At 57.0% G+C, this 9,700-nt stretch overlaps 1 protein-coding gene across 2 annotated transcripts; it reads left to right on the top strand.

Moving 5' to 3' along the window:
• Positions 1-2,157: 2,157 nt before the first annotated feature.
• ENO2 (enolase 2) lies at positions 2,158-8,269 on the top strand (the record flags this gene model as incomplete). Of its 2 annotated transcripts, XM_082337615.1 has the most annotated exons (11): positions 2,158-2,242; positions 3,202-3,297; positions 3,592-3,650; positions 4,675-4,744; positions 4,899-5,032; positions 5,725-5,947; positions 6,383-6,580; positions 6,709-6,910; positions 7,117-7,225; positions 7,792-7,850; positions 8,173-8,269. In XM_082337615.1, the coding sequence occupies 11 exons, from the start codon at positions 2,158-2,160 to the stop codon at positions 8,240-8,242; spliced, it is 1,305 nt and encodes a 434-aa protein (XP_082193741.1). In that variant the 3' UTR covers positions 8,243-8,269. The 2 variants fall into 2 exon arrangements, with proteins under 2 accessions (XP_082193741.1, XP_082193742.1); XM_082337616.1 differs by lacking the exons at positions 3,592-3,650; positions 4,675-4,744.
• Positions 8,270-9,700: the final 1,431 nt, after the last annotated feature.

Here is a 9,700-nt window from a genome sequence, read left to right as displayed (position 1 = left end):
CTGGCTCCTCTTTCCTCCTCACTCTGATCTACGGGCTCCTGGCTATGGCTCCATCCCAATCCCTTATCCCGGCTTATCCGCCTTTGACCTCCTTTCAGGACAGCGCAGCCGATGCCGGGGATTTCAGGGTGGTTCTTTGCGCTGTTCAAAGGAGGGCAAACGCAGGGCGACACGGGGCAGCCAGACAAGTGGAGAAAGGGGTGTGAAGGACTAGAGAGGAGAAGGGATCGAGCGAGTGATGGGGTGGGGCAGGCAAGGCAGGATTTGGGCTTGTCATTTGGCTTCCTCGGAGCTGGCCCCAACAGGAGGCAGGTGGATGTGGGCAGAGGGATGTGACCACAGGCAACGTGACCACGGGGAACGTGACCACGGGCAACGTGAGCACGTAAGCAGAGAGGCACTGTGTCTGGCATGGGTCGTGCTGTCAAAGATCACTTTAATGGGGGTCCTGCTCCTCTCTCCCCTGTGGAGGCTGTTGGGGCACGGCCAGGGCACTGCTGCAAAGGAAGCTCGCAGCTGCGCGGGCACGGCTCTGGCAGAAGTTCCCGCGGTGTGTGCCAGATGGCGTGAGGAGCGCTGCCAAAGTGGCTGATGGGGGATCCCAGCCCAGATGGACACGGTGGAGGGCCCTGCGCAGGCTCCAGAGAGCCCTGGTGTCGCTGCTGAAACTTCAGAGCAGCGCGATTTCCTTGCGCCCGTGTGATTTCCACCCACCTGAGGCAATGGGGTCGAGAGCCGACTCCGGCTTCCCCCAGCCTGCTTCTTAGCTCCCCTCAGTGCCGCGATGTGCGGTTTGCAGCACACCCCCGTGCTGAGCCCCTGTGCTGGCCGTACCGCTGCCAGGCGCTCACACGCACCACGGCGTGGTTCTGGCTGGGGCCTCGTGGTTACCCCGGGCCCGGCCTCTGCACCGAGTTTTGCGTGGGTCTGGCCCTGCTCAGGGTTGAGTGAATCATCCGTGGGAGGAAAACCTGGCGGGCCTGGGATGACACGCACCTCGCTGCTGCTCCCTCTCCAGGGGGATGCAGCTCCCTGGCATCGCACGACCGCATGGCCGGGGGAATCAGAAGGTGGGATGGGGGGAACGAGTTGGTTTGGACCCCCTAGGGAGCAAACTTCAGCAAGAGAAGCTCTTTCAAACAGCCGTCCTCATCCACCAGCCTGTTTTCCACTTCAGGTTCAACCCGGTGCCCCAAAACACCAGGTTTCCTCACCCTCCTCTTCCAACAGAGATGCCTCCTGGTCTCATCCCCTTCCCCATCTCAGGAGCGGAGTGAAGGGTCAGGAGCTGGGCCCAGCCCCTGTGTTCAGGCAGGGCCAGGTCCCCCCTCCCTTCAGAGTCCTGTCTCCCACGTCTGAGGCACCACGGCCTTCAGCAAGATGGCTCCTCTGGCTGCTGGCCTCCTCCACGCTCCCGTTGTTTCAGCACAGCCTGAGCTGGCGGTTCACGGGGGAGACGGGAAGGCTGAGCCGGGTGCTCGGCCAGGGGGACGCGGCTGGGGGTCTGCGAGAGCCAGGCTGGGGCAGCTCCCCCCGCCATGGGCTGGAGAGGGGCTGAGGTTCCCCGCGGGCCAGCTGCCCCCCTGCCCTGCCCAGCTCTACCCCAGGCAGCCACCGCGCTGGGCTGGCTCCCTGCCCACTGCGCACGGACACAGCGGCCGCTCGCTGCCTGGCCCTGGCGGGGACCGTCCTCGCCTCCCGGCAAGGGGAAGGGAGACGCCGGGAGCTGGTGCCCCGTCCTTGGCGCTGGGGCCAGGGGCAGCCCGCCAGCTGATCCCTCCCTCTCCGCTGCCCGTGGATGCTGTGGCACCCTCCCCGTCTCTGCCACCCGGGCTTGTATCAGGAGCCCTGAGCAGCCGTGGTGCAGGGAGAGCAAGCTCCCAGTTTGTCATCTGTAGCAAAGGCACAGAATAAATTCAAATAGATAACCAGCTCCTGGACAAAATGTGGGTAGACTCCCACAATCTGGGTTTTAATAGCAATTTCTAAATTTCCTTGAGCCAATAGTTTTAGCTCCAGCTCCTAATGCCGCTCTTCCCTGAGCTCCCTTCTCTCTGTTGATATCTTGTCTAGACATTAGAAGGGCGAGCATCACGTCCTGAGGCCTCTCAGAGCTGAACATGTCCTGTCCTCTCCTCTCCCCTCCACAGACTCACCATGGCAGTCGAGAGGATCCACGCCCGCGAGATCCTGGACTCCCGTGGGAACCCCACCGTTGAGGTGGACCTCTACACACACAAAGGTATGCGGGCGAGGACAAGAGATGGAGGGGAACTCCCGCCCACCCCGGCGGAGCTGGCGCTGCACGGCAGCCTGGCACGCTCCGCCGAGAGCACGGAGGGTCTTCTCCGGTGAACCCCCGGCAAACAGCAAGCCAGGGGAAGAGGCAGAGTCCAAAGCTCTGCTTGTAGCTCTGCTTGTGTGTGTGCTCAGCATTTTTGCACATGTGCTGGGCAAATCACGACGAGATAGCTGGCTGCCGTGTATGTGACTTGAGCCACGTGCCTGCTAGTTGCAGGGACGGAAAGTTTCGTTAACATAAATGTATTTACCGTCTCGTCGTATCCCCGCGATGCCCTGCTGCAGCTATGCTTTTAGTCCTGGGACACGGTACAAGTTTGGAAACGCATCCATGGCCGTGCTCATGGGGGGGGAAGGTTTGTCCCCGAGATATCTGTGCAGGCATGTACGTGCACATGTGTCTCAACTGGAGGAGCTGCATCTGCGCTGGGCCCAAAGCTCGGTGGGCTGAGGGATGAGGAGCAGTGAGGGGCCAGACCAGGCATCTGACCAGTCTGTTCCTTCTTCAGCAAGGCAGAAACCCAGCCCCAGTCTGAGGGTGAGGAAGCCACTGGCAACTGTGGTCAGGCTGCCTCTGGAAGCGGGAGGAGGGCTGAGGAGACAGACTTCCACCCATCACCCGTAGTTCTGGGATCAGTGTGGACCTCTGGGTGCAGGACATCTAGGTTTCTCAGTCTGGAAGCCCTGGGTGCATTTATTTCTGCCACCCTGGTGCTCCACCTCCGAGAGGTACTCCACCTCTGAGAAGACCAGCCACGAGCAGCCAGCCAGCAGGACCACCTGTTTGCACAAGCAGTTGCCACATCCTTTCCCACGAAAGCAGGCCAGAAGCAGTCCATGAGGGTTTTCCCTCTTTTTCACCCTCTGCTCGTCTCACACCCGTGTTTTGCTGTTTCCCAGGCATGTTTCGAGCGGCGGTCCCCAGCGGTGCGTCCACCGGTATCTACGAAGCACTGGAGCTGCGAGACAACGACAAGTCGCGTTTCCTCGGAAAAGGTGGGCAGGTGCCTGCTCCGCACCCCGTCCCCGGGGCTGCCTGTGCGTGGGGCTCCGCCGGAGGGTACCGCTCATCCTCTGGCGTGATGTGGATGTGTCCCACTGCCCTCAGGGAGACCACAGAGGCACAGACCTAGTGTAAAGTGAAAGATCAGGCCTCGATCTTCCCTCGCTGCCTCCCTCTCTCAGTCTCTCTATCGGTCCTCTCCCTCCCTCTTTCTGCTCTCTTCTTTGCCTCACCCTCTCTTTCTTTCTCTCTCTCTCTCTCTTTTTCTCTGTCTCTTCCACCTTTAGGGGTCCTGCAGGCCGTGGATCATATCAACAGCACTGTCGCCCCGGCTCTCGTGGGCTCTGTAAGGATTTCTCTTTGTTCTCCCTTGTCCAACGCTTACTCTCGTCCGTCTCTGTCCCCCGTTCTCTGTTTCTGCCTCTCTTCATCTCACTGGGTTAACAGACATAGTGATGCTCCCTGTGAACCTGGGCACACCCCTCCTGCCCTCCATGCCTGTATGTGTCCACAGCAATCTTTCCTCTGGGCGGAAAGGATTTAACGCTACCTGGTCCACCGCAGCATCTGTACCACCTAACTAGTCCCCTCGATGCTCCCTGTAGAGCTTTCTCCCTCTTTCAGATGTGCTCCTCCTCAAGCACTGAACCTCATCCACATGTCTGTGGCCTCACATCCCTTCATCCCACGCAGGATTCATGGTGTAATGAGCAATGATTGTACCGTGCAAGGTCTGGCAGCACCCCCAGCACAGCCTTGCGGAGCGGTGGTGTCACATCTGCAACCTGCTTGCACCGGAGGACCCGGAGTCTGCTTTGAGGAGAGCTGAGCTGAAGCCACACATCACAGCCCATGCAGCCCGTGGCTGAGAGCCCAGCTCTCTCCACCCCTGAAAAATACCCAGCCTGGTGGAGAGCTGCCTGTGTTGGGCCTAATCCTGCTCTCCACCTTGCTCCTGGGGATGGCTCCATCCAGTCTACATTTGCTTGCTTGGGGTTGAGCATGTACTGTTGTTCTGCCTAGCTTCTGTGTGGCCACAGCACCACAAAGCTCCTTGGAAGCTGCCGAAAGGCTGGGTAAATCCCCAAGGGAGTCCTGTGTCCCCAGCAATGCATGGCCTTGCCTGGGCTGCTGCTGATCCCCTCTCCAGCGTGGGTACATCTACACCGCGCTGCAGCAACATCATCGTGGTTGCCTAACTTGACTACATACCGAGGCACTAATTTCCAGAGCTTTGTGTGTATACGTACCCCCACAAGCTAAAAAGGTTCCCGTACCCGCAGCTTCTCCATCCACACTGCCTTTCTCACACACCAGAGCCAACGGCTCTTCTCAGCCTCCCCTTCTCAAGAGCTGTTTCTTTCTTGCAGGGCCTCTCTGTTGTGGATCAAGACAAGATAGACAATCTGATGCTTGAGATGGACGGCACAGAGAACAAATGTAATTCCTTCCTTTTATTTGGCCTGGGAAGTAAAGAGCGTGGGAGGCTGCAGGGCTGGAGCGGGGGGCACTGTCAGAGCTATGGTAAGCCCAAGGCTGGGCTGGCAAGGGCACCTGGTGGGCAAGCCTAACTCTTCCTTGGCTTTGCCCACAGCCAAGTTTGGTGCCAATGCTATCCTGGGAGTTTCGCTGGCCGTGTGCAAGGCAGGAGCCGCAGAGAAGGATGTCCCCCTGTACCGGCACATTGCTGACCTGGCCGGCAACTCCGATCTCATCCTTCCTGTGCCAGTAAGACTCTTCTGTCCTCGATATCCACCTTCAGAAACTCCAAAAGAAAGTCCAAAGGGTGTGTTGGGAGGTAGAGAAGGAAGGGGTATAGGACATCAGCTGAATGCACTGCACTCCTCAAGGAAGCAAACCAAGGCCTGAGCTTTGTCGGGTTTCAATATGGAAAAGAGGGGCCTGAGGAGGATACGGCAGAGGTTGTGGTGGGGGCTGACTGGGAAGCCCACTCTTAGCACAAGAACCAGAGGGCATCATGCGAACCCTCTGCGGCGCAGTTCAAAACAAGGGAATGCGAGTCTTCACGCCGGGGTAGCTGCCCTGTGAAATTCCTTCACAAAGGGTGTTGTGGATGCTAAAATGTTCTCGGGGTCAAGGAGAAAGATCCTGGAAGAGAGATTGACATAGCATTGCCAATAAACACATACAGATAAACACAGCACAGGTAAACACATAGAGCTCAGGAGATCTCTGAGAGGGAAACAGGTGGGAAAGTCCTCTCCAACCATTTGCTTTGAGCCACTGTTGGAAGGAAGACACCGGGCTGTATGTGCCTTTGGTGTGATGTGTTGTAGCTGGTGTGTTACGTTACCCTGTAGGATGTGGCATGAACGGGCACGGTGACTCATCTGCGAGTCTCGTCTAGGTGGTGCCAAGACCGGGTCCTTCAGCTCTGATTCTCTCATGGCCTCTTCCAGGCTTTCAATGTGATCAATGGAGGTTCCCACGCAGGCAACAAACTGGCCATGCAGGAGTTCATGATCCTGCCTGTGGGAGCCGAAAGCTTCCGCGATGCCATGCGCATCGGGGCCGAAGTCTACCACAACCTCAAGAGCGTCATCAAGGAGAAGTACGGCAAAGATGCTACCAATGTGGGTGATGAGGGAGGCTTTGCCCCCAACATCTTGGAAAATAGTGAAGGTGAGAGCCCTGCAGAGATGGGGTACCCCTGCCTGCAAAGCTATGGCTTCCTGCACCCAGCTCGCAGCATTCCCCAAAGATTGGTTCAAAATATGATGCCTCAGTGTCATTGACCTCCTGCGTTAGGGGATGATTTCTAAGGTGGCCTTGATCTGTCACAGCCTCTCCATACAAACCTTTCACGTGCATGCAGACTTTTCCAAGGCCTTCCCCCAACTGAGCTGTGGATTGTATTTTAATTCCTCCTCGTCCTTTTGCATATGGCATCCACAGCTCCTCGGCCTGTTTCTGTTGCGCCCTGGGCTCCCTTCTACCTCTCCCATCACACCGTCAGACTCTCAGTGGCTCTCAGGACCCTCCTAGGAGAGGTTCCCACTGAAAGTCAGAGCTCTCTGCACAGGCTGACTCTCATGACTGCAACTTTCCTCCTCCCAGCTCTGGAGCTCCTCAAGGAAGCTATCGACAAGGCGGGCTACACAGACAAGATTGTCATCGGTATGGACGTGGCAGCCTCCGAGTTCTACCGTGATGGCAAATATGACCTGGACTTCAAGTCCCCAGATGACCCAAGCCGCTACATTTCTGCAGATGAGTTGGGCGATCTCTACCAAAGCTTTGTACGTGATTATCCAGGTGAGCTGCTGTGCTTGGCAGTAGGGAATCAGCACTGGTGTTGCATACTTAACAGGTGCATTCCCTCTTTGTTTTTGGGGTGGGAAGGGAGGCAGCTTTGACTCATGTCTCTTCTGTTCTCCCTTCAGTGGTCTCCATCGAGGATCCCTTTGACCAAGATGACTGGGAGGCCTGGTCCAAGTTCACGGCCAATGTGGGGATTCAGATAGTGGGGGACGACCTGACAGTGACAAACCCCAAGCGCATCGAGCGAGCTGTTGAAGAGAAGGCCTGCAACTGCCTCCTGCTCAAAGTCAACCAGATTGGATCTGTCACGGAGGCCATCCAAGCGTAAGTCCAGCCCGCTGCCCTCCTCCTGCGAAAGGGTTGGTGATGAACCACAGCAGGCTATCAGGCTATCCATTGGATGAATAGACTTTTGTTTCCACCAGAGCGTAGGATGCTGAGGGTGGGAGGACAGAGTGCCTGGATCTCGCCCTGTGTAGGCGGTGGTTATAGGATTGGGAGCTACTGACTGCATTTCTCGCTCCTTGCAGCTGTAAGTTGGCCCAGGAGAATGGCTGGGGTGTGATGGTGAGCCACCGATCTGGGGAGACCGAAGACACCTTCATTGCTGATCTGGTTGTAGGACTGTGCACCGGGCAGGTAGGTGAGACCTAGGCCACGCGCAGGCCTGGAGGAAAGCGAAGAGGGGTGAAGACAGAATCCCCTGCCCCACCATGGGAATCCAGAGCATGAGTCTTATGAGGAGCGGCTGAGGGAGCTGGGGGTGTTTAGCCTGGAGAAGAGGAGGCTGAGGGGAGACCTTGTCGCTCTCTACAACTGCCTGAAAGGAGGCTGTAGCGAGGTGGGGGTCGGTCTCTTCTCCCAAGTAACAAGCGATAGGACGAGAGGGAACAGCCTCAAGTTGTGCCAGGGGAGATTTAGATTGGATATTAGGAAAAATTTCTTCACGGAGAGAGTGGTCAGGCACTGGAACAGACTGCCCAGGGACAGGGTGCAATCACAGTCCCTGGAAGTGTTCAAAAACTGTGTGGATGTGGTGCTTAGGGACATGGTTTAGAGGTGGACCTGGCAGTCAGGTCAACGGTTGGGCTCAATGACCTCAGAGGTCTTTTCCAACCTTAATAATTCTATGATTCTATGATTCTATGAACTGGTGCAAGTTATAACAGTGTCTTACAGTGTTTGTTTTGGGGAATGCTTTACAGATAAAGACGGGTGCTCCCTGCAGGTCTGAACGCCTGGCTAAATACAACCAGCTCATGAGGTAAGGGGCTCCAGGGATGGGAACGCAGAAGAGAGAAGAGGGGAGTCACTAATTGGGGTGGGAGAAGCTGAAAGCCCAAGAGTAGATGGTGCTTGTGGGGGAAATGTTATGAAGACAAGGCGCAAAGATGGCAGTAGGATGCCGGGGAGCTCTCTGGAGCAGAGGCCTTCCCTCCTCCTTGGTGTGAGGGTGCAGCCCCACAGGCACAGCGGCTGGCAGGAGCCGAGCCTCCGGCCCATGCTGCCTCTCCAGCACCCTGGTGCCTCCGATGCTCCCTCACAGCAAGGGCCTGACGTGCGCCGTCTCTCTCTCTCTCCTGCAGGATTGAGGAAGAGCTTGGTGACGAAGCACGCTTTGCCGGACACAACTTTCGCAACCCAAGTGTTCTTTGAACTTTGTCCCCAGGGCACAGCCACCCTGCTGCTCTTTCCCACCTCACAGACTCTGAAGCCCCCTCCCCTCCACTGCTCCCTTTTTTGCTCTTTCTCCTCCCTCCACCACCCGGTTCCCTCTCACCTCAACCCCCCCTTGAGTTCAGGTGTCCCTGGCTAGGTGTACCCAGGTGAAGGATGAGAGAGAGACCTACACCCTGTCCCTTGCTTTGGGATCATAAGCATTTCTGGATCTAGGCATTGTGTGTCTTTTGGTTTTTTTGTGCAGGGCCGCATCTGAGCTGCTCTGTTCACGTGTTAGACTACGGGAGCATGCTGCCCGGTGTGTTCCCCTTGTACGCCAAAGCATGTGCGGTGAACATATGTATGTCGGCTGGTGTGTTTGGACAAGTGTCGCACCTGTAGCTGTGTTTGGAGGAGTGTCGCCAGTGGCTCGCTCTCGTTGTGCATGTGTGTAGGTGTACGTGTCCCGGCCTACGGCGTCCTTGTGCCCCAGGCGTGTGTTTGCGCTGAGCCCCGGTGGGACCCGAGCGTCCCCTCCGTCCACCCCGAGTGCTGTGCTGTGTTGGGCTGTGCTTGCCAGCAGCTTAGCGTCGAAGTGCACTGCTGTTCCTCACTGGGTGTGCGTGTGTGTGCGTGCCGTCAGTCTCCGGGTCAGCACATAGTACTGTGGGGTGATCTATTAAAACACATCCGTAAATGAACCCATGCTCTCATTTGCCGCTCGTGACATTTTTCTCTCTGTTTCCTTCCCTCTTGCACTCCTTCACCCTCTCTTCTGCCCATAATGTCTGCTTCACCTTCTGGACAGCCCATGCTCAGCTGAGCAACAGACAAACTACAGATCCCTAAACTCAATTAAAATGTATTTCACACCTGAGTTGCCTGGCTGGGCCTGATGTTTCTCTCTACACACCAGTGTTTGGGAAGTGGGGACATTTTGCCATCAAAGCAGGAGGGGCTTACGCAGAAAGGTAACCAAAGGAAGCAGAGGGGACTGGCAAGAGAAAGAAAAGGCCCGGGTACCCTCACCTCCTTCCACAGCCTTGTCCCACAGCCAGACTGCTCCGTCGGCCACCCAGCCGAGGGGAAAGCAGCTGGGAGGGTGGGAATTGCCCCCGCCATCTCCACCAAACGACGTCGCATGAAGATCTGCTGTGCAGGGATTTTAATCGTGCCCTCCGCTGATGTAAAGACCTCAGGACCGGCCACAGGCCAGCTGCCCACTTGACATCAAGTGATGGTACACTGGAACTGCAAGTCTTTGGGAGAGAAAAAGCTGATCCCCCTCCCTCAAAAGGGGCTTGCAGAGCTGTGAATGGAGGGGTGGGTGGGATGTCCGCCTCTCTCAGCTCCGTCTTGTTTCAAAGGAGCAACACAGTAGTACTTGGTGAAAGTATTCCAGCTCCAGCTGGTCCCCCAGCAGGCCGAGTGCCAGCAGACCCCAGCGCCTGTTCA

This window comes from Platalea leucorodia (genome assembly GCF_965183815.1).
Source record: "Platalea leucorodia genome assembly, chromosome: 2".
Taxonomy (NCBI): Eukaryota; Metazoa; Chordata; class Aves; order Pelecaniformes; family Threskiornithidae; genus Platalea; species Platalea leucorodia.
Note: the sequence above shows the minus strand (reverse complement) of the source record. Positions and strands in the feature narration are given on the sequence as shown.